Here is a 24,022-nt window from a genome sequence, read left to right as displayed (position 1 = left end):
ATAGCCTGGGTTTTTCTCACTGGCTCTGTGGCCTACTATGAAATTTAAAAATAAATTAAAAATCTGATTTACTTTTGATGATTTTTACTGCTTGTTTACTTTTGCATCTAATCCAGTGTAGAAAACTGGCCAATGACACTATTATTGTCAGTTTCACTTGCCAGTTTTCATTCACTAGCAGAATTGCAGGGTTGATGGAATCCTAAAACTTCTTCAAGTATAACTTAAATTATGAAGCCACTTACACATCTTTTCTGTGTGTCTGACGAAGTGGGTATTCACCCACGAAAGCTTATGCTCCAGTACTTCTGTTAGTCTATAAGGTGCCACAGGACTCTGTCGCTTTTTACAGATCCAGACTAACATGGCTACCCCTCTGATACTTCATAGAATCATAGAATCATAGAATTCAAGATCAGAAGGGACCATTATGATCATCTAGTCTGACCTCCTGCAAGATGCAGGCAAGACTCTCCAGCCAAACCCACTTGATCTTTTCTGTTTGTTTCTTTTTAAACAAACCCCCCATTTAGGACTATTATGTCATGTACCATTAAATGGCACTTGCAAAAGCATACTAGTGCAGCAAGTGTCTGATGAGCAGGCACTATAAGGCCATTCCAGGAAGTGCCCTTTCTCAGAATCGATGCTTCTGGAAATGGCCTCAAAGGTAGGGGTGTGTGTGTGTGTGTATGTGTATGTGGTGCGTACTGGGAGCTGCCTTCCTCTCCACATTTGCAAAAGTGGCAGGTATTTCTTGGGTGTCCCAACTCAAATTAAGTATTTATTAATTAAACATATACATTCCTACTATAGTATATTTTGAAAGAAAAAGATGCATTACAATTATTCAGGAAAGTAAAAATGGTCTCCTACCAGTGCCCCTTTTGTTGCTCATCACCAAACATTTTTCTACTAGCAATCCATTCTTTGCTTACCCCACCACCATGTATACTTTAGACTCTCTCTGCTTCTATCCCCATCTTTCTAGCAAGCTGGGACTAATGTATCAGGACTCCTAGTCCCTTGCCTGAAATTCAGTCTCATGCAGTGTTGCTGTCTCTAAAGCCTGGTGTACAGTAGAAAATTATGTTGGCATAACTATGTTGCTTAGGGATGTGAAAAATCCACACCCCTGAGTAGCACAGTTAAGCTGACGTAGGCCTCCATGTAAACAATGCTAGGTCAATGGAAGACTTCTTCTGTCAATTTACCTGCTGTCTCTCAGGGATGTGGATTGCCTATGCTGATGGGACAACCCCTCCCGTTGGCATAGGTAGCATCTACACTGAAGCCCCACATTTTAAGCTGCATTTTAAGTATAGACAAGCCCTGATACTTTGCCATCTGTTGAATTCACCTTTGCTGAATGTGACATTCCTGTGCATGAGGATCCAGTCATCTCAGCTGTTGCCATCAGCATCCTCTCATACTTCATAGCTGCAACATGACCCCTGCATTCTGATTTGCGGTATCCCACTTAGAGTTCCGCTTTTCCATCTGAACAATACAATACTGAACATTGCTACATGTCGTTTGTAAGCCTCAGTTGGATATTTCTAGAAATTCTTTCCAGTCTGAAAAAAATCTGTGAGGACATGTTAGCTGCAGTGGAACAGAATCAGCCTAAGGAGAAGGTAGCGTACAAGCCAGTTTTGGTTTTCAACAGGACATTCTGACAAGGACGTACATTTAGCATGAGAGAAAGAGAACAAATGTAAGATTTGACCAAGATATCTTTTCCAAATACATTTGTTCATGTATGATCATGATTTTGTAAATATGTAGAGTGCTTTATAACCAAATGAGCTCAAATTCCTTTACAAACTTGTATTAATTGAGTTTCACAGTATCCTGTGAAATAAATAAGTCATGTTATGATACTAAAGTAAAGTCACGCAGCAAGTCAGTAGTAGAATTGGGACGAATATTCAGAACTCTGGCTTTCTAACCCTGTACTTTAAATGCTATATTATACTCCATCTCAATACTAGTGGAGGACCTCATTCCAATAGCAGACATATTAGCACTGAGCAAACTACTGAGACCTAGAAGTGACAAATCATATCAGAGGCAACAGACCCTCAAAAAAAACCCTGTCTCTCCCAAAGTCCTAGCAAACAGATGGGTTTTTCAGTATGTGCATAAGGTCAGCTTATTTGGGCTATTTCAGAGCAAACTGGGGGTAAGTTCCAGAGTCCTGGTTCCCATGCTGCCAAATTTCCAGAAGCTCCATTTTCTTTTAAACCAAGGGGTGGGGGTGAGGGGAATCTAGCTTAAATGCTTCTGCTTAACTGCAGCTGTAGCAGTGTCACAGGGGAGAGTAGACATCTCTCAGGTCAGCAGATCCCAAGCCATTTAGGGCTTTATCAATGAAAAACAACTCTCCCTAGAAACATGCAGCCAGTGCAAAATCATAGTGCAATTAAGTAATGAATGTGCTCCTAGAGAAATGCTCTGCTTAAAAACAGGCTACATTAGTTTTTTAATAGATCTAAGGGGTGATGCTAGATGACTTTCTGGATCTCATTGAGCTAGATATAAAAGCAATGTAGAGTTGTGTATACAACCAATCCAGTTTGCTCAGATTGTAAATTCTCTGGGTGGGGGTGGGGGGGTGAGAAAGAGAGTGTGTGTGTGTGTGTACGTACACATTGCATAGCACAATGATGTCCTGATACTAACTGGGGCTCTCGGAGTTACTGCAATAGAACTAAACAATAATATTAACAATTATCTTTTATGTTATGATTTTATCCACATTTCAGTAAAATCCCCAATACAATATTATTTTGTTAAAAATCTCTTGATTTGGGTCTCAGAAGGGTTAGATGAAGCAATTACTAATGGGTGCCGCCGAGAAAGAAACTGACCTCTGGCCTGTGTGAAGGCAGGGCAAAGTATCAAGCATCTGGGGTAGAAGATGTTGGGGATGGAGGACATGGGGAGATTGGTGAAAGGGGACAGGGAAAGCCAAATAGCGTCACTGTGTTTTTCAGAAAAACAACCAGGAGTCCGGTGGCACCTTAAAGACTAACAGATTTATTTGGGCATAAGCTTTCGTAGGTAAAAAAACCCACTTCTTCAGATGCATGGAGTGAAAATTACAGATAGAGGCATAAATATGAAGAGAAGGGAGTTACCTTACAAGTGGAGAACTAGTAAGGACAAGGCCAATTCAGTCAGGGTTGATGTGGTCCACTCCCAATAATCGAGGAGGTGTCAATACCAAGAGAGGGAAAATTGCTTTTGTAGTGAGCAAGCTACTCCCAGTCCCTATTCAAGCCCAAATTAATGGTGTTAAGTTTGCAAATGAATTGTAGTTCTGCAGTTTCTCTTTGAAGTCTGTTTTTGAATTTTTTTTTGTTGAAGGAGGGCTACTTTTAAATCTGTTATAGAATGTCCAGGAGATTGAAGTGTTTTCCTAATGGCTTTTGTATATTACCATTCCTGATGTCTGATTGTGTCCATTTATCCTTTTCAATAGAGACTGTCTGGTTTGCCCAATGTACATGGCAGAGGGGCATGGCTGGCACATGATGGCATATATCACATTAATAGATGTGCAGGTGAATGAGTCCCTGATGGTGTGGCTCATGTGGTTGGGTCCTCTGATGGTGTCATTAGAGTAGATATGGCTACAGAGTAGGCAATGAGGTTTGTTACAGGGATTGGTTCCTGGGTTAGTGTTTCTGTCGTGTGGTGTGTAGTTGCTGGTGAGTATTTGCTTTATGTTGGGGGGCTGTCTGTAAGCGAGGACTGGCCTGCCCCCCAAGGTCTGTGAGAGTGAGGGATCATTTTCCAGGATAGGTTGTAGATTGTTGATGATGTGCTGGAGAGGTTTTAGCTGGGGGCAATACGTGATGGCCAGTGGTGTTCTGTTATTTTCCTTGTTGGGCCTGTCCTGTAGTAGGTGACTTCTGGGTACCCATCTTGCTCTGATAATCTGTTTCCTCACTTCCCCAGATGGGTATTGTAGTTTTAAGAATGCTTGATAAAGATCTTGTAGGTGTTTGTGTTTGTCTGAGGGATTGGAGCAAATGCGGTTGTATCTTGGGATGGAAGCTGGAGGCATGTATAGCAGTCAGTAGGTTTCCGGTATAGGGTGGTGTTTATGTGACCATCAATTATTTGCACTGTAGTGTCCGGGAAGTGGATCGCTTATGTGGACTGGTCCAGGCTGAGGTTGATGGTGGGGTGGAAATTGTTGAAATCCAGGTGGAATTCTTTAAGGGCCTCCTTCCTGTGGATCCATATGATGAAGATGTCATCAATGTAGTGCAAGTAGGGGAGGGGCACTAGGGGATGAGAGCTGAGGAAGCATTGTTCTAAGTCAGCCATAAAAATTTTGGACACTGTGGGGCCATGCAGGTACCCATAGCAGTGCCACTGACTTGAAGGTACAAGTTGTCCCCAAATCTGAAATGGTTGTGGGTGAGGACAAAGTCACGAAGCTCAGCCACCAGATGTGCCATGGCCTCATCAGGTATACTGTTCCTGCCAGCTCGTAGTCCATCCTCGTGTGGAATATTGGTGTAAATGCTTCTACATCCATGGTGGCCAGGATGGTGTTTTCAGGAAGATCACCAATGCATTGTAGTTTCCTCAGGAAGTCGGTGGTGTCTCAGAGATAGCTAGGAGTGCTGGTAACATAGGGTCTGAGGAGAGAGTCTAAATAGCCAGATAACCCTGCTATCAGAGTGGCAGTGCCTGAGATGATGAGGTGGCCAGGATTTCCAGGTTTATGGATCTTGGGTAGCAGATAGAATACCACTGGTCGGGACACTAGGGGTGTGTCTGTGTAGATTTGTTCCTGTGCTAGAGCAGGGAGTTTCTTGAGCAGATGATGTAGTTTCTTTTGGTATTCCTCCGTGAGATTGGAGGATAGGGGCTTGTAGAATATGGTGAGTTGCCTGGCAGCCTCCTGTTCATGTTTTTCAGGTTCTTGTGTTTTTCAGGTTATCTTTGAATGTTCATTCTGTGTCATGAATTTGACATTTTCTATTTTTAAAACAAAGCATAAAAGCAGCTTGCTAATTAGTCTGGTAAGCTGAACGTTTGTAGGTGCTATATACTTAATTGTATAGCAAATGCGTACCATGGAGTTAGACATAAAAAGGAATTTTAACAACTTGGCCATTTAAGTTGAAGACGGCATACTGCTGTGCAAGCCCTGAAGAATCTCTTTCTCTCTCAAACTCATCAGTTTAGTGTGAGTTTATCTGGTAAAGAAGCTAAACAGAGTTTTTATTGAATCGGGACATATGAGATTTTGGATAGAAACAGGATGAAATACTTATATAGTTTGTTAATTTTAAAAAAAGTATCATAATTTTGGTTACAGTGAAGAAGAATATCTGTGTAGTAGGAAAATAAACACAAGGAATATAAGTATAAATAAACATCTCAAATGTGTTTATTGCACATTTGGCATTCTTGGAATGCCACACCTTTCAGCTACAAAAGAAGATACTTTTAAAAAATATCTGAGCATTGGAGTCTTAGAAATATGAACTTAAGGCACTTATAATTACTGCACTGAAAACTAAACAGTGGATTTCTCCAAGCTGTGGGTTTTTTTCTGATTACTCGCTACTCTGCAAAAATTTCTATAAATATTACCTGACATTTTGTGGACTTATTCTGCTAAAGAATATGCCTAGCTTATGTAATGTGAAAGCTAGAAAAAACAAATTTTCATAATTTCCCTGACCCCCAAACAACTGTTTGTAGGCCAGAAGCTGGATATGTTGGTTGTGAAATTGCACACTTTAGCCTCATTCTATGTGCTGAACTCCCAGTACGGTCAATGGAAAGTCTCCAGCAAGATAGTGGCTAAGAGACGTCCAGGGGTGTGTGCAGGGGGAGGCATGCAGGGGCATGCCAGGCTCCCCACACAGTCAGTGAGGGCTCAGAACTCCTCTGGGGTTGGGGCGGGGAGAGCGAGCTCCTCCAACTGCGGGCCAGGGCGGAAGATGACAGCTCCTCCAGCCTTGGGCCTGTGGTCTTGGGCCAGCTCCTTTGGCTGCCAGGGAGGGCCAGCTCCACTGGCTCTGGGGCTACAAGGGGAAGAGTGGAGAGCCAGCTCCACTGGCCCTGGGGCTGCAACACGGAGAACCAGGTCCTCTGGTCGCGTGGGAGGGAGAGGCAGCTGCTCCGGCCGTGTGGGAAGGAGAGTCAGCTCTTCTGGCCACGGGGGGCGGGGCGGTGGAGGGAGAGCCAGTTCCTCCAGCCACATGGGCAGTGTGGGAGAGGGAAAGCCCGCTCCTCTGGCTGTGGGAGGCACAGAAAGTGCCCCTCCAAAAGCAGCTAAATTTTTATTCCTGTGCACACCCCTGGACATGTCCTTTGCCAAGCAATAAACCCAGCTTGGTTTTAAAGAAGTGCAGCTATGTGCCAGAAATACAATACACATGGATTTTTAAATGATGAAAATGTTCTATAGAGGCCTCTTGTTCAATGTATAGTTCGCCTTCAGTGCCTTGACTTTTCTTCCAGTCATTTACACACTGCTGCCGTATTTAAGGGCCCCACATCTCTCTTCTGCCTCTGGAGCACTTAGCCATATGGAAGAGGCTGAGGTATTAAGCGAATGGAGCTGGGAGACAAGAATTTCAGTGTCTCCTGGAAAATGGATGAACATGCTTGCCAGGGGTATTAGTTTCCTGCTGTAAGTCAGATTTTGCAGCACCCTCCCTGACTAGCTGGTGCTCAGGTAGCTGAGGCCTCCCCACCCCATTTCTACAGGTGTTAGCATGGAGCAATTGTGACTGGCCCTTTTGTTGGCAGTTGCCTTTCTCCTCCTGCAGCCTTGCACCACCTGCACAGTTTATTAGCAATTCAACTAATTAACACAGAAGGTAACCCTATGGTTGCTTGGGAGATGTAAGCGACCTAAGCAAGCAACTGATAGGAATAGACAGTACACAAAGACTTGTTGCTGAACCAGGAATTTCCTCGGGGTTTAGGACCGGGACATATGAAGAAGAGGAGCTCACAAAGAGCCCTCCAGAAGATATTTTGAAAATCTTCTCTTTAGGCTCAGGGTCTCAGGTAACTTTTCAGCCAGGAAAGAGCCAGTTTGCTCTTTGTAATGGATGAAATGTAGCTTTGGGGGCCAGGGCAATCAGAAATACTGGTGAGTTTTACAAACCGTCACTGCTGGCAGTAGAAAATCCACAAAATGAAAACTGGTTATTTTGCATTGCTCTGTGCAATGGCCATAGTGTCTGGGTTAACTGAATGCGACTATTTTTCTGCAGGATAGAATGTCCTTTAAAGTGCAGCAATCAGAATGCTCTGGTTCAATGACGGGATATTCATGGCAAAACATGGCTTCAATTTAGTATGAATCAAAACAGCATTACAAGGACTTGGTAATAAGAACCAGCTCTTACGTTGTCACTGATTTTTAACTTGGCTTAAAAGTGAAGGCACTTTGTCAGGTGAGGAGCCATAATGTACCAAACCCTTTTAAATGTAATGGTGAACCAGAGCAGGAGGAATGTTATTGCTTCCAGGGGCGGCTCTAGGCATTTCGCTGCCCCAAGCACGGCAGGCAGGCTGCCTGCCGCCCTCGCGGCGACCGGCAAAGCACCCCCAGCGGCTTGCCGCCCCAAGCACGTGCTTGGCGTGCTGGTGCCTGGAGCCGCCCCTGATTGCTTCTGGTAAAGAAAAGAGAGAGCCTCAAGGTTTCACTGCTTGGCTGGTCATTCACAGGTTTCTGGGAGTGGGATTTTTGTCTTTGGCTAATAGCACAAGTCATTTGGGAGCTGTCTTCACTCTGGTGTCTGATTCTTAGAGCCCACATCTCTAGCACTGTTCAACTGGAATATTTGCCAAAATGTTCAAAAAAGCTGTAATCGGAGTTTAATAGAGCTGTGTAAAATTTAGGAATAATGGCCTGGTTCACAAACAGAAGAAAAAGGGGGCAGGGCATAGCCAAACAAGCAAACACAACAAAATCCAGGCAATTCAGACATTTTGTTTTGGTACTCACAAAACATGAATGAATCAACATTAGTATGAAACATTCAATTATTTGCAGAGGCCAGGTTTGTTTGCTGAATCCTTTAACCCTTAATCTATGCTCTACTTCAGAGGTGGCCAACCTGAGCCAGAATTTACTAATGTACATTGCCAAAGAGCCACAGTAATAAGCCAGCAGCAGCCCCGTCAGCTCCGCCTCCTCCCACCCCCAGTGTGTCCTGCTTGTCAGCAGTCCCATGGATCAGCACCTTCCCGGGCCTCCCGCCAGTAGTGTAGCCGGGGTGAGGAGGGGAGAAGAGCAGGGCAGCAGCTGCTCCCCCACCGAGCACAAGTGGCGCCTTTTTAATTTTACTCACCCTGGAGTAAAAAAAAAAAAGAAAAAGGCGCCACCTGCTGCGGCACTTTTACTGATGGGGCGGCACTCTGGGTCTTCGGCGGCGGGCCCTTCACAATCCCTGGGTGTCTTTGGCGGCACTGAAACTTCATCGCCAAAATGCTGCCAAAGATCCGTGGAGCAAGTGAAAGTCCCACCGCCAAGGTGCTGCTGAAGACCCGGAGCGCTGCCCTGTCAGTAAAAGCCCCGCAGAGGGTGGCGCTTTATTTTTTTCCTGCTTCCCCTGTTCCCTCCACCTGGCTACGCCACTGCCTCCTGCCCCAATCAGTTGTTTCACAGTGTACAGGAGGTTCTGGGGAGCAGCCAGGGTGCAGCAGGCTCTGGGCAGGGGGTAGGAAGGGGTGTGGGCCATGGGGGAAGAGGTGGAGAGGGGGCAGGGCCTGTGGCAGAGCCAGGGGTTGAGCAGTAAGCACCCCCTGTCCCCAGCACATTGGAAAGTTGGTGCCTGTAGCTCCAGCCCTGGAGTTGGTGCCTATACAAGGAGCTGCATATTAACTTCTGAAGAGCCGCATGTGACTTCAGAATTACAGGTTGGCCACCCCTGCTCTACAGCCTTCCTGAAATATGCTCTGACTCAGATCCTCTTTTATTGCTGAAGGGCACACAGCTCAAGCAGCACAGTCCAAAGGTGGTCATTGTGTTTACCCAGTCATGGGTTGGTCGTGTGCCAGCTCAGTCCCCTGGAGCAACTTAGATCAGTTACTGCCAACAACCCCAAAGAAGCTCCAACCATACTCCTATCTTTCATCTATAGCTTATGTCAACAATCAGACATGGCAGGGATGCTAGGAGTTGCTATTCTGGCTCTGTACTACTGGTTGATCCTCCTATATTGGGGTGAGCATGACTGACTAGGGTTGCTTTAGGACTGCTTTCCACTGCTGTCTTTCTTTTATAGCTTTCAGTTTCTTTTAGCACCCAACCAGTTAGGTCTCTAGCATGTTTCAGTCCAGACCCCAACAATGGTGTCCTTGTAATCGCATTCTAAATGTTACCTTATGTTTCAACAGCCCTATTGGCCCTGCTTTTGGAGCTGTTTGAATTTCCTGCCAGTTGGTTGGAGCAATGCTCTGCAATTTTCTTTTCGGATTATGCTCCCGTAAGAGAATTTGAAGCTGTTCTGTGCTCATGATGAGCAGCAGACACATGTTGCCAGATGGATGGCACTAGTCTTGCAAGGTTAGAGGGGCTTATTCCTGGGCAGAACTGGATGACTGTTGCCAAAAAAAAAATCCATGAAAAGTTTACATTTGAATTTAAATTACATTTGCAACAGCTGTGTTCACACTCATTCTGTATTTGCTTTCTACAGACATTCAAGTGATCACATTTCTTCCAGCAATGGGAAGCAAACTTTAAGATCACATTAAAATATCCTAGTTTCTTCTCTACTTTGAACAACATAGTGGCCATGGTATTTTTGAATCTAGGGTCTCCATACATAGCCAGGATATAATTCCCTTGTTCACCTCCTCTATTTCCTGTTGTCTACCAATTGTTTGGAGTGTGCTATGCATCAGTAGCAGATCTGTCTTTTCAGCTGCTGGACCATAAGTTTGATTTTTCCCCAGTAGGTAGAATAGTGGAGTTGGCCAAAAAACAGCACTTTCAATGACCAGTTTCATGGCTTCGTTGAATGTCCCCATTGATGTCTCCTTATGGGTGATCTTTGTGGGCAGTCACTGCGGCCTGTCTTCCTTCTGGAGCTGAGTATATCAATTCAGAGAGAAATGCTGTTCATGGAATCAGTTGAGCCTGTGGCATGTGGAATTCCAACTCTTGTATGATAGCGCACAACCTCTCCAATATATTCCAGGCAGTATATTATTTCCTCAGTCACTCATTGTGGCTCACTGGTGCTTGTTCTTGGTTCTGCTACTCCTAAGGCTGCCCCACTGATAGTCAGATTTATAACCTGCACCTACTGGTTCATCTGCGTCTAATTAGCCAAAAGTGCCTCTTGCCACTAAGTCTTAATAGTTGTCAACCAAATGACTGGATTTGATTTGTGACCTGGAGGTGAAAACCTATGTGTGCCATTATCAGCTCCTGAGCTGAAGTCAGGGTAAATTTTCCTTTAAAAATCCCAAATGTGTCTTCCAATTTTCTGCTGTAATTTATGTATTTAAAAATATGAATAGCATCTAAAGACCTTATATATGTTTGCTTTTAAATTGATGCTTAGTAATACCGAAGGAATAAAGCTTTCCTACTTAACTATTTCTGCATTGCATATGTGCTAGCAGGCCCTGCAGAGTGGGCTGGCAGGTAAGAAGCTATCTGAAAGTCATAGCATGCTACTCGGCTACAGAGCAGCCCTTTTTGGGGACTAAGGATTCCTCAGACTCTGTTTTGCATGCAAAACATCCTCATAAAGGAAATTAAATGAAGTGCTCTTCAGATTTGTCAAGTCTTAATGAGTAGAACTGCTTAAAAATAAATTTTAATAAAGCATTGAAAGCAATGTTTTAATCAGTTGATGTTTACACCCTTTGTCTTAATAGCACTCAGATGAAAAAGATCAATGATTATTTTATTCTGCAAAGACAATAAAACCTTAAATGGGTGGCATAATCATAAAATCTACAGTTTAAATATGGATGGCTGGTATTAACCTGTTTTTAAAAGCTGCAATTAAAGTGAAATGGAATCACTTAAAGACATTATTTGATTACTGAGGTCTGAGGAAGAAAAGAGTGAAAAACATTCTAAATTCATTAATATTTCTGTTGATGAGACAAACATATTCACAGGGACTTGCTTGTATTGCTAATCTAGATGAAATAACTGGTTTACAGAATTTATCCACAATCTATGCTTGTAAGAGAGTGGACTCACCCCTGCAGTGCCTCCTGCTGGTCTCTTCCGGGAATTAGATCTGCAGGCCGGTATCCCACTTCCGCTTGGCCCCCGTGTCCCTTCCTGGACTCCAGTGCCCTGTTATGTGGGGTGCTGCACTCTAGCAGTACACCCCTCAGTCTCAGGGTCTCCCCTCCCCAGGGAACCCCCACCCAATATCAAGCCCCTGCTCCCTGGGGCAGACTGCAGTATAAGCCACTCATCACAGGCAAGGGGGTTTTGGACCTGCTGCCTTTCTCTGCAACCCAGTATCTCTATGGGGCCTTGAACAAGGCCCTGCAGCCTGGGGAGTTGCCAGTCTGGAGCGCCCCAGCCCCTCTAGCCTTTCCCCAGCCCTGCCTCACTCTAGATACTCTGAGCTTCCCAGCAGCCAGGCCTCCCTCTCTCTCTGAAAGCAGAGAGAGACTGCTGAGCTCCTGGCTCTTATATAGGGCCAGCTGAGGGCTGATTAGGGCTTGGGTGACCAGACGTCCCGATAATTGGGAGGTCTTGGGTCGGGACGCAATTTGTCCCGATATTTCGCTCCGCCAGCAGCACTGTTGTGGTTTTTTTTTTTTTTTTGCTTCCCCACGTGTCCCAATATTTTCTTCATCTCATCTGGTCACACTAATTAGGGTGTGGCCCAGCTGCGGCTGCTTCCTCAATCAGCCTAGTAGCTTTTCCCCTGCCACAGCCCTCTCCCAGGACTGTCTTTAAACCTCTCAGGGCAGGAGCGGGTGACCACTCTGCTATAATGCTTTGTTCTTTTATGGACAAATTTCCAAGAAGAGGCATGAAAATAAGCATCCACGTTCAGCACAGAAAATTTTACACTCTGACCAAAAGCACCCCTTTGGCACCCTACACGCTAGTGTGATAATCTGTGTACAAAATATGCCTTGAGAGGTATCATTTTAAAACTAATAACTCACTAGTCAGTAATATCATGGTGAAATATTTGTAGCAACATTATGTAACCCTAGAGAAGTTTACCTAGATTCCCTGCTGGCAGCTCAGGGAGAGGCACACTGTCCCTGGCAGGGAAGGGGAGCCAAGGCAAACTCAGAGTCTGCCCAGCAGCCAATAGAGTGAGATACCCTTCCCAGGGAGTTCAGGAAAGGGGAGAAGCCATTTTTGAGTCAGTCTGGAGCCGGCAAGGGCAGGACTGGCTGTGTGGGGAGCTGGTGAGTCCCAGGCCTGCTCCTTACACAGCCAGTCCTGCCCTTGCCCTGGCTGGCTCCCCCTCCCTGCCAGGGACGGTGTGCCTCTCCCTGAGCTGCCAGCAGACAGAGCCCCAGGAATCTAGGTAATCTCCTTGGGGGTTACAATTATAAATTATAAAATCCCAATCTATGGTGTTATTAGCACTTGTTGAAAACTAGGCAAAAGTTGTTCAACAGGTCTATCCTAAACAGAGGAATGTGTTTTTACCTCAATTTACATAGAAGTAGTAAGCAGGATTCTCCAGACAGCAGGGAGAGGAAATGGCAGGAGAGACAGCAAACTTGTATTTCAGCAAACAGGTAAGAGGAAAAAGCCTGGAGCCTCCTACACCCCCAATCGCCACCTTCACTGTTTGAATCAATTTTGCTTTGAGGGGTAATCCTCAGAAGAATCCATGTCAGAGTTTCACTGGACTATGAGAGAGGAGCCTAAGAAGACAAAGGCACCAGCACTTTTGGGCCACTGGGAAAGATGCTGACCAAGGAAAGGGTCAGTCACCATCTTGCTGGAAGACTGTAGGTGAGAAAGACCATCTTAAACACAGCCCAGAACTAAAACTTGCTGGAAGCATATTTTCATTTTTATTTTCTTGTAACCATTTTTCAACTTTATCTCCTCTACTTGAATTCATTTAAAATCCTATATTCTTTTGTTAATGAACATGTTGTATTGTTTTTAATCTAAACCAATCCAGTGCTGTGTTTAAACTGAACTGTTTGGCAACTCCAGTTAAAGTTACAAACTGTTGAATATTGACTCCTTTCAGGAATCATAAACTGCCCAGGAGAGGGCTGGACAGTGCAGAACACACAGCTTGGGGAAAATCTGGGACTTGGAGAGTGTTGGGGGGAGTCTGCAAATGGCAGCCAAGGCTGGTGGAAACCAGTGTGACTGGTATGTTGCTGACAGGCTGCTGGGGTCACAGATGCTAGACCAGGGCTGAAGCTATATAGCAGGGGGCGGCAACCTTTCAGAAGTGCTGTGCCGAGTCTTCATTTATTCACTCTAACTTAAGGTTTTGCATGCCAGTCATACATTTTAACATTTTTAGAAGGTCTCTTTTTATAAGTCTATAATATATAACTAAACTATTGATGTATATAAAGTAAATAAGTTTTTCAAAATGTTTAAGAAGTTTCATTTAAAATTAAATTAAAATGCAGAGCCCTCCGGACCAGTGGCCAGGACCCGGGCAGTGCCATGGAAAATCAGCTTGCGTGCCACATTCGGCACGCGTGCCATAGGTTGCCTACCCCTGCTATATAGGAACACTGTGACCTGCATGCTGTTTGGCTGTTTGTGAGGGGCCCAGGTTGGGAGCTACAACAGCAAAGCATTGTGAGGCACCCCGGAATGTGACATGCACATACAAAAATATTTTTGAGCACATTTACCTCTTTGAGTGTGTGTATATATTTAGCAATAGTGTTCATGCCTTTGTTTAAGAATTTGGCCTAAACAACATACATTTTAATCCATGATGATAAATAAATACAAGATTTGAGATTCTTTCTTCCCTTCCCACAATTTTAAACCACAGTGATTTTGGCTGGTAAATGACACATGGTTAGGAACACATTCATCTCATGTGTCATGGAATGACTCATAAAATGGAATAATTTTATAGTGTCCATATTCTGTCTGATTTACTTTATCATCCCACCATTTTTTTTTAACAAGGAAAGACAGTCCCCAAAGGTTATATGTTGGACATGTACAGTCATATTGAGATTTTAAATTCAAGATTCTCATGCAACTGCTGTTTTTCTTGGCATCTTGCCTTTGGCTCTGCTAAATGTTTGAAGAAATACTGCATAAAATAGCTAGACACGTGAAACTACCAAAATAATTCATAATTGATTGTGCAAAAGATTACATTATATTTATTTTTAAAATATATTTTTATTATAAAACAGACGTGTTAATCAAATGTTTACTATATATCAAAAAGCAACATATTAATGAAGTGTCATCCTATAATTCAGGAAATCACAAAGGTAGCTTAAAGCTGCCTGTGCCTCACTTGCACAAGTGTCAGAAATGCGTTAATGACCACAACTGGTGAGGAGTTCAGTTTTTGTGTCTCATCCAAAAGATGGAGTCCCCGACAGCAGAGTGTCCCTAAGCCGATGCTGGGGCATGTCATTGCTTACTTAGAGAAAACGCAAAAAGAACAGGAGTACTTGTGGCACCTTAGGGTATGTCTACACTACAAGAGTAGTTCGATTTAACTTAGGTCGAATTTGTGGATTCGACCTTATGAATTCGAATTTGTGTATCCACACTAAGGACACTAATTCGACTTTGTGAGTCCACACTAACGGGGCAAGTGTCGACATTGGAAGCGGTGCATTCTGGGCAGCTATCCCACAGTTCCCGCAGTCCCTGCTTCCCATTGGAATGCTGGGTAGAGCCCCCAATACCTGCTGGGGGAAAAATGTGTCGAGGGTGGTTTTGGGTAACTGTCGTCATTCAACCATCACTCCCGCCCTCTCTCCCTGAAAGTGCCGGCGGGAAATCTGTTACCGCACTTTTCTGGTCAGTGACAGCGCGGACGCCACAGCACTGCGAGCATGGAGCCCGCTGTGATCATCGCTGCACTTATGGCCATTGTCAACTCCTCGCACCTTATCGTCCACCTCTTCCACAGTCAGCTGCTGAGAAATCGGGCGAGGAGGCTCCGGCAGCGCGGTGAGGACATGAAGTGTCAGAGTGGCACAGACCTCTCACAAAGCACGGGATCCCGCGCCGCGGAGATCATGGTGGCAATGGGTCATGTTCATGCTATGGGACGGCGATTCTGGGCCCGGGAAACAAGCACGGACTGGTGGGACCGCATAGTGCTGCAGGTCTGGGATGAATCACAGTGGCTGCGAAACTTCAGGATGCGTAAGGGCACTTTCCTTGAACTGTGTGAGTTGCTGGCCCCTGCCCTGAAGCGCCAGGACACCCGGATGCGAGCAGCCCTGAGTGTGCAGAAGCGAGTGGCCATAGCACTCTGGAAACTTGCAACGCCAGACAGCTACCGGTCAGTAGCGAACCACTTTGGCGTGGGCAAATCTACCGTGGGGGTTGCTGTGATGCAAGTAGCCCACGCAATCGTTGACCTACTGCTCTCAAAGGTAGTGACCCTGGGAAACGTCCAGGTCGTCATAGATGGCTTCGCCGCGATGGGATTCCCAAACTGCGGTGGGGCTATAGATGGCACTCACATCCCTATCCTGGGACCGGCCCACCAGGCCAGCCAGTATATTAACCGAAAGGGCTACTTTTCAATGGTGCTGCAAGCACTGGTGGACCATAGGGGACGTTTTACCAACATCTACGTCGGGTGGCCGGGCAAGGTTCATGACGCGCGTGTTTTCAGGAACTCTGGTCTGTTTAGACGCCTGCAGGAAGGTAGTTTCTTCCCGGACCACAAAATAACTGTTGGGGATGTGGAGATGCCTACAGTGATCCTCGGGGACCCAGCCTACCCGCTAATGCCCTGGCTCATGAAGCCCTATACTGGCGCCCTGGACAGGGACAAGGAGCTCTTCAACTACCAGCTGAGCAAGTGCAGAATGGTCGTGGAGTGTGCTTTCGGACGTCTCAAGGGGAGATGGAGGAGCTTACTGACTCGCTCGGATCTCAGCGAAACCAATATCCCCATTGTTATTGCAGCTTGCTGTGTGCTCCACAATCTCTGTGAGAGCAAGGGGGAGACCTTTATGGTGGGATGGGAGGTTGAGGCAAATCGCCTGGCTGCTGATTACGCTCAGCCAGACACCCGTGCGATTAGAAGAGCCCAGCGGGAAGCGCTGTGCATCCGGGAGGCTTTGAAAGCTAGGTTCCTCAGAGAGCAGGGTAACCTATGACTGTCCAGTCTCTTTACAGAGAAGCTGAACCTGCCCCTGTTTCAGTTACTATTGACTTTTTTCAGCGGTTACATACCCCGTTCACCAGGTTTCCCCCCTTCCAACAGACATTTAAAAATAAAGTTATTGGAACATTTTTAATTAACAAAGTTTTCTTTACTAACGAATTCGCGTTAAAGGGTTCAAACAGGGACGCAGACTGTGGTGGGTACGGTGTGCAGTGATGTACAGACCGCTTCTACACTCGAGGACTGACAGGCTCCTGCTCCTACAGCGGTCTCTGGGGGGAGGACGGTTAGCGGAGGGTGTGCAGGAAGGGGTGGGTTTGCAGGAAGGGGTGAGCGGTGTGTGGGAAGGGTGAGTAGGTGTAGGGAGATGATGGCTCTGGCTGGGGCTCAGGGCATCGAAGAGGTTCATGGCTAGGGTGGAAGGGCATGGTAAGGGCAGCCTGCCTTTCCATTTGCGGATGCCAGGCGCTCGGACCCTGGGGCAGCATACACCTCCCAGACTGACCTGGGGCAGCAGACACCTCCCAGAGTGACCCGGGTGCCTAGTGACTGTACTCTGTGTGTGACCTGCTGTTGATCCTGCCCCCATGTCTGTACCCTGGTAATGGTGGCTGTCCTATGCAATTAACAAACCCCTATCTCCCTTTCACACAAAGTCTTCTGCAAAGAAACATGATGGAAACAGTAATGAACAGCAAACTATTTTTAATACTCAACTACACAGTTGGGGGATGAAACTGGGATTTTGGATTGGGTGAGCCAGGAAGGGAAGCAATTCTCATACTTTAGGGAATGAGAGCTGTTTGGTACATGAGCGCTCTGCTGGGGTGGAGTGACAGTTTTCACGGTCCCTAGCGCCCCTCCTTCTTGTGATTTTGGGTGAGGGGGGGACAGGACTTTGTGGCGGGGGAGAGCGGTTGCAGATACAGTTCAGGGGGGCTCTCTGCTCCTGCCTGCGGTCCTGCAGAACATCCACAAGGCGCCGGAGCGTGTCCGTTTGCTCCCTCATTAGTCCAAGCAGCGTTTGAGTCGCCTGCTGGTCTTCCTGCCGCCACCTGTCCTCCCGTTCGCTGTGTGAGCGCTGCTGCTGAGAGAGGGTCTCCCTCCACTGGCTCTGCTGGGCCGCCTCGGCTCTGGAGCAGGCCATCAGTTCAGCGAACATCTCATCCCGAGTCTTTTTCTTTCGCCGCCTAATCTGCGCCAGCCACTGTGAGGGGGATGCCGGGGCAGTTCGGGAAAGAGCCGCAGCTGTGTGATGGGAAAAAGGAAGTGATTTCCTTGCAAAGATACATGTTTGCGAACACTGAACACAGTCTACTCAGTTTCTGTGAACAAGACCATACAGGGCACCTATCTCATGTGCTCTCAGGACAAGTTCGAATTTTCGGCATTCGCTTTCATTGCCTGGGGTCTTGCACTGGAGATCGGACAAGCGGGGCAGGACAGCAGAATCCGTGTAGCAACCAGGCCTGTTAAGCTGTAAACTTTAGGCTGCTTAACAGTTAATGGATAGCAGTGCCCTCCTGCTGCAGGCAATCTGGAAAGCATAAAGTCTGACCCTGTTCCAGCCCCTCACGGCTGTCCCCGGGAAAGATCCCTGTATGCTTTCCCTCTGCAGCCTCCACCACGTGGCTGTTAAACGACGATTGTTATGCAAAGGAAAAGTCAAGCATTCACAATAGTAACATTACAGTAATTCCCCTAATTAGATGCAGCAGTCGCCGAGCGAGATCACCCTGAGGCGGGTCACTACGAGAGACAGAGAGCGCATGCTGCGTGAATCCCTGCATAGACCAGGGCCCTATGCTGCCATGCTGGTCGAGGCAATGCTCCCACTGTACCTCAGGATGGCCTGGCGCGGAAGAGTGTGCTTCCACGGAGCACCCAATAAGGCACCTCTCCCCAGGAACCTCCTGCGGAGGCTTTTCGAGTACCTCTACGAGAGCTTCGTGGAACTGTCCCAAGAGGATTTCAGTTCGATCCCTATATGTATTGACGTTCTTTTCATATAGTTTTTATTCCTGTTTTTAAAAAAATAAATGTTTACATGTTTATAGCACTTACCGACTGATCCTTCCCCTGATTCAGAGTCCAGGTTAACGGCCGGGGAGGGTTGGTAGGGGATCTCTGTGAGGCTGATGAAGAGATCCTGGCTGTCGGGGAAAGCAGTATTGTAAGCGCTGTCGCCTGCCTCGTCCTCCACAAACCCTTCCTCATCTTCCCCATCCGCGAACATCGCCGAGAAACTGCCCGTCGACACTATCCCATCCTCAGAGTCCACGGTCACTGGTGGGGCAGTGGTGGCAGACCCACCGAGAATGGCATGCAGTGTCTCGTAGAAGCGGCATGTCTGGGGCTGGGCTCCGGAGCGTCCGTTTGCCGCTTTGATTTTTTGGTAGCCTTGTCTCAGGTCCTTGATTTTCACGCGGCACTGCGTTGCATCCCGGCTGTATCCTCTGAGTGCTATGGCTTTGGCGACCTTCTCGTAGGTCTTTGCATTCCGTTTTTTGGAGCGCAGCTCCGAAAGCACAGACTCATCGCCCCACACAGCGATCAGATCCAAGACTTCCCGGTCAGTCCATGCTGGGGCCCTCTTTCTACTCTGAGATTGCATGGACTCCTCTGCTGGAGAGCTCTGCATCGCTGCCAGTGCTGCTGAGCTCGCCCCGATGTCCAACCAGGAATTGAGATTCAAACTGGCCAGACAGGAAAAGGAATTCAAATTTTCCCGGGGCTTTTCCTGTATGGCTGATCAGAACATCTGAGCTCGGACTGCTGTCCAGAGCGTCAACGCAGTGGTGCACTGTGGGATAGCTCCCGGAGCTACTAAGTTCGATTTGCATCCACACCTAGCCTAATTCGACATAGCCATGTCGAATTTAGCGCTACTCCCCTCGTCGGGGTGGAGTACCGAATTCGAACTAAAGAGCCCTCTAGGTCGAACTAATTAGCTTCCTGGTGTGGATGGTTGCACGGTTACATCGAATTAACGCTGCTAAATTCGACATAAACTCCTAGTGTAGACCAGGCCTTAGAGACTAACAAATTTATTTCAGCATAAGCTTTCGTGGGCTACACCCCCATACAACTTCCTCAAGAACCCCATATTTTCCTTTGGTGCTTTCCCTCCAAGTACTGATCCGACCTGATCTTATTTAGCTAGTGAGATGTGATTAGGCCACAGACTGAGTTGGTATGATCATGGAAGCAGTACGTTTGCTTATGGCAAGTAGAGCGTGATTTTCCTGACTGTTATCTCATCCCAGTCTCTAGATGGTGTCTGAATGTATCAGGGCAGGGGGACTCCTAGAAAGATTTCCCTTGAGTGACCTGCCTCTACTTAGAGGGGCTCTGGCAAGGAGGGGTGGGGCCAAGGATGGGGAGGAAATCACTCTTTGGCCTCCATTTTAAGAGAAGCTTGTGGAGTAGAAGACACTGAGATGCTGCTGAGGGGAGCTGGATAGATGAACTGCGCTGTGCCTGCATAAGCCCCACAAAGCACCACTTACCCCGTCTCACTGACTGTGCCACCACACTGCAGCATTAAGTGGGAGTCGTGCATGAGGCTCCTGGTGGTTCCTTTATATTTTGTTGTTTTGAGACATTAGCTATATAATATTTGTTGTACATATGGTTTAATGTTGTGATCCTAACTGCAAGCTCTCTTTGTCCTGCAGTACCCACCCTTTGATGCTAAATGTGCCACCTCATTTCAGAAACATTCTACCTACTGAGCTTTACTGGTTTTGTATCTCCTTTAGAAATTGTATATTTCCCCAGAGATTTCCAGGTGAAGGCACCACACACTAGTCTGTCACCAAAGCTGCAGTTTTAGCCATTGTCATGTCCTGCCAATGCATTTGAAAAATAACCATTGTAGTGACATTTAGAGCAAAGCCAGCTGAGTACATCTTCCAAAGAAACTGCTCAGGTGCCATTATGAGAAGTTGCTCCATGTCACAAGCATGGAGTAATAAATAACTAAATAAATTCAGGTATAAACAAGTTTGGAGTTATGAGTTGCAATTCAATTGTGGGGTTGTGGTGACTGTGCAGACGGCTAAGCCTTTATTCCAGTGCTATATTACAAGAGCTGATCACTTCACATCAGTGGTATGATAGCCCTGTATGTAATTCAGTTACCTAAAGAAACTGGTACACTCTGTGGCTTAGAATCATAGATTATTAGGGTTGGAAGGGACCTCAGGAGATCATCTCGTCCAACCCCCTGCTCAAAGCAGGACCAATCCCCAGCTAAATCCCCAAATGCCCCGCTCAAGGATTGAACTCACAACCCTGGCTTCTAAGGAAAGACAGTTGCAAGCAACTTTGAAAAAGTCTGCTTGAGGAGAGACTAGAGGAGATCATCACTCATAACACACGGGCTTTGAACTGTGACTTGCTATAGCAAATTAGTCTAAGCATTGTTCTTAATAATGGGTACATGCAGGGTGCTGTGCTTTTGTTTCAGTAGGGAATAGGTAAACAAATGTCTTATATTCACTTTCTGGCTTGCATTTTGTTTTTTAAATTTACTGATTTGCTAATGGAATGAAACTATTACATTATTGGTGTTGCTAGGACTCTGGGATTACAAGGAAAAAAAACCCCAAAGGAGTACTGTCAAATCTAATCAGTGCCCTCCAGGACTGCAGCATCAGCACCTGGAAATAAAATTAGCTGCTGTTGGTGTTTGGAAGTAACACGAGAGGTATCTGGAAGAAGAGGGTGACACTGAGAATGGCAGTGAAGAACTTGGAAAAGACCAGGGGATAGAGGGCACTGAGAGAGCCTGGGAGAGAGAGGGAAAGGAAGCGAAGGACTTGGATTTGGGATATTTCTCGGTCTTTGTACTCAGAGGTTGCTCTCATGGACATTTTTAAATTGCTGTCCTTGTTAGATGCACTTAGTAAAACAGTGGGGGGAAAAGACATACATAGGATGTTTTAAACTTGCTTCACTATTATAAAGCTCTTACACTTTCAGAAAATTATTTAAAATAAAAAATTAAAATGTTAAGCATTTTAACTATAAAAAATGTAATCTGACTTATTTGGAAGCTACTTTGTTCTCTCACTACCTACCCACCACCTTCCACCCACCTTATTCTCTCTCAGTTGACTTATTCTCTCTTTACTGTAGTTGTGTCTGCTTGAAATCCAAATCTGTTTTTCAGCTTAATTTGCAAAAAGAAAAATAGGAAATTATCCCACGTCATGTTGAAAACATGTCTCAAACTGCACTAAAATGAGTACCGAAGTAAAAATAGCTCATGCCTTTGAAAGGGAATCGCAGTTATGAAAAGAATGGAAAACTCTGCTCAAGGGTGCCAATTCTCACCTGGTGTAAATTATCAACTCAAGATGTGCCCCTAGAAAAGCCTACCAGATGAAAAAGTTGCCCTTAAGTTTCCATCCACAAAGAGAAATGCATGTACTCTTAATCTTAAATGTGTGTAGAGAACACACAGTGTGTATCTCCCTTCTAGGCAGCAGCAGCAGCAAAAAATGCTTAGTGTCTTTTCAGACAGGCAGAGTTAGGAATGTAAAGGCAATAGTGTTAAAAAACTGGCCATTTCAAATGACACATGGTTACACCAAAGCTGTGAATCTGAGGTGTTATTTTATTGTTTCTACCCTAAGGTGCAGTTTAGTTAGAAAATGTTATTATTGCTTTCAGAAATATTCCCCATAGCTGATACTTCGCAAAACATTGGAACTTTTTGAAACGACTTAATGCACTCAATTTCCTTTTAGGGGGCTGCTCTGATAGGGAAGAGGTTTGCCACATAAATTGATGGTGACCCTAAGGGTGGAGAGCTCCGTATATGTAATGCTAAATTTAGTGTCCTTCAAGTAGTTCAGGTGAGAGTATTAAAAAGCAAAGTTTTGTGGCTAATACATATCCTTAGCTACACATTAAAAATGTATTAGCATTGCACTTAAAATATAATGAAAGAAGATCCAATTAATTTTGATCAAATACATGTTCTCTCCTTTCTCAGTTGAACATGACAATGGTACAGGCTCACCGATTGGTAGCTCAAAAGCACATACAAAGTTTGATGTTTAGTCAATTAAGTGATCTGATTACCTTAGATTAAAAATCACACTGAGTATTATTTATGTGACTTTATATTTCTTGTCTTGCCCCCCAAAAAGATGCTATACCGTGGTTGTGCCTGTTACTTAAACCTACCTATATGTGAAGCAGTATACACCAGAAAACGGGTTGTAGAGAAGAACCTCAAGGTTAGTAATTAAAGGTGTACTTAAAATATATTCAAGCTCTCTATAAATGACAGTGATTTATTAGTAATGCAAGACACTACTGATGTTAGTTACGAGTATTAGCTGGGCTTCTTTTAATATTTGTTTTTATTTTTAAAAAAGAGCAGTAATCATCTCTATTTTAGCCTTTATCTATTACTTAGTAGTATTTGAGTCTTGAACCAAATCAAGGATTTAACATTAGATTTTTTTCAGGCAGATATCTGTCAAATAGTTTTTAGATGATTGCTACTAGTGACTTGTCACTTTTCAGGACTTGTGTGATTGTAAAGAATGTACTTTATACTGTAAATAAAAAGGCAGAAGGCAGCTTTCAGCATACTTGAATACATCAGATGCTAATCACTATTAAAGAACGTTTAATATAAATCAGTTTGCTTTGAAGTTGTCAGTGTTTTAGGAATTGTCCCACTTGATTTTTTTTCTCTCTTTCCTTACAAGATTTCAAAGCTATTTCATGCAATCTTCTCAGCCATAATTCTGTATTTCAAATATCCACAGGAAAAATAGTCAGGATCAGGCCAAATATACATTTCTGAGTTCAGGGACCTGTTTCTCCTCTTCCTTACCCATTTTATTACAGTGTTATAACATCATTTACTTCAGTTTAAATACTCCGAACTCTTATTGGTGTGGGATGAGACTCAGACCCTGTATATTTAACAAAATTAAAAATTATGTACGCAAGGAAGGATACTCTTATTAGTGATTAATCCTCAAAGGACTTGGTGCTTCCATTTGGACAACAGTTTCCAGTCCTGCAATAAGCTCCATGCAGGCAGACACTGAAGTCAATAGTGCTCCATCCACGTACAGAAGGTCCATCTTTACAGAGCTTATTGCAGGACTGGGGACATAGTTTGGATGCTGTCTAAAGCTGACCCAGATCTTTAGGTAATAAATTGAGCTGTGAATTTAGTATGCATGTAGTTTCTTGTGAGATTTCCAGTAGGTCTTTTCTGGCTTTGTCTGGATCAGGTATACCACAAGAATAGCCTTTCGTACATTATTTTTCCTCTGGGCCAGGAAGTGCTGAAGTACGTAGAAGCAAAGAAAATCTTTGAGGTTACCTCACAGGTTCAGTAAATTTGAAGTTTTTGGCTAAAATTCATGTTGGGCCTTATTTTATCTGAACAAGTTCAGCCATCACTAATTGTTTGTGAGGCACAGAATAACTTTTAAAATGCACTGCTGATCTCCTTTGCTTATGTCCTCATAATTCTTCTATTTTGGCATAGCATAATCAGCACATATTTTTCCTTCATCAAGTGATTGCTAGATGAATCTCCTTTTCTAATTCATTATAAAGAATGCTAAATACTTTTAGTAGAAAATTCTTAAGAAACAGTTTTCTGATAGGCAGCACCATGATCTATTGTGTTGATCTCAAGCATGGGATCCAGGAACTCAGGAGAAATGGAG

The 24,022-nt window shown here is 45.0% G+C and overlaps 1 protein-coding gene across 8 annotated transcripts in view; it reads left to right on the top strand.

Moving 5' to 3' along the window:
* The window catches only part of ZNF385D (zinc finger protein 385D), a 609,937-nt gene that overhangs the window by 405,552 nt on the left and 180,363 nt on the right, over positions 1–24,022 (top strand). For 7 of the 8 annotated variants that reach the window (XM_039525575.1, XM_039525573.1, XM_039525569.1 and 4 more), the window contains one exon: positions 22,472–22,561. The exons of the other annotated variant lie outside the window; for it this stretch is intronic. In XM_039525575.1, coding sequence (XP_039381509.1) covers positions 22,472–22,561 — 90 coding nt within the window. The remainder of the gene's footprint in view (positions 1–22,471; positions 22,562–24,022) is intronic. 8 annotated transcript variants of the gene reach the window in all.

Source organism: Mauremys reevesii, linkage group 2 (genome assembly GCF_016161935.1).
Source record: "Mauremys reevesii isolate NIE-2019 linkage group 2, ASM1616193v1, whole genome shotgun sequence".
NCBI lineage: Eukaryota > Metazoa > Chordata > Testudines > Geoemydidae > Mauremys > Mauremys reevesii.
Note: the sequence above shows the minus strand (reverse complement) of the source record. Positions and strands in the feature narration are given on the sequence as shown.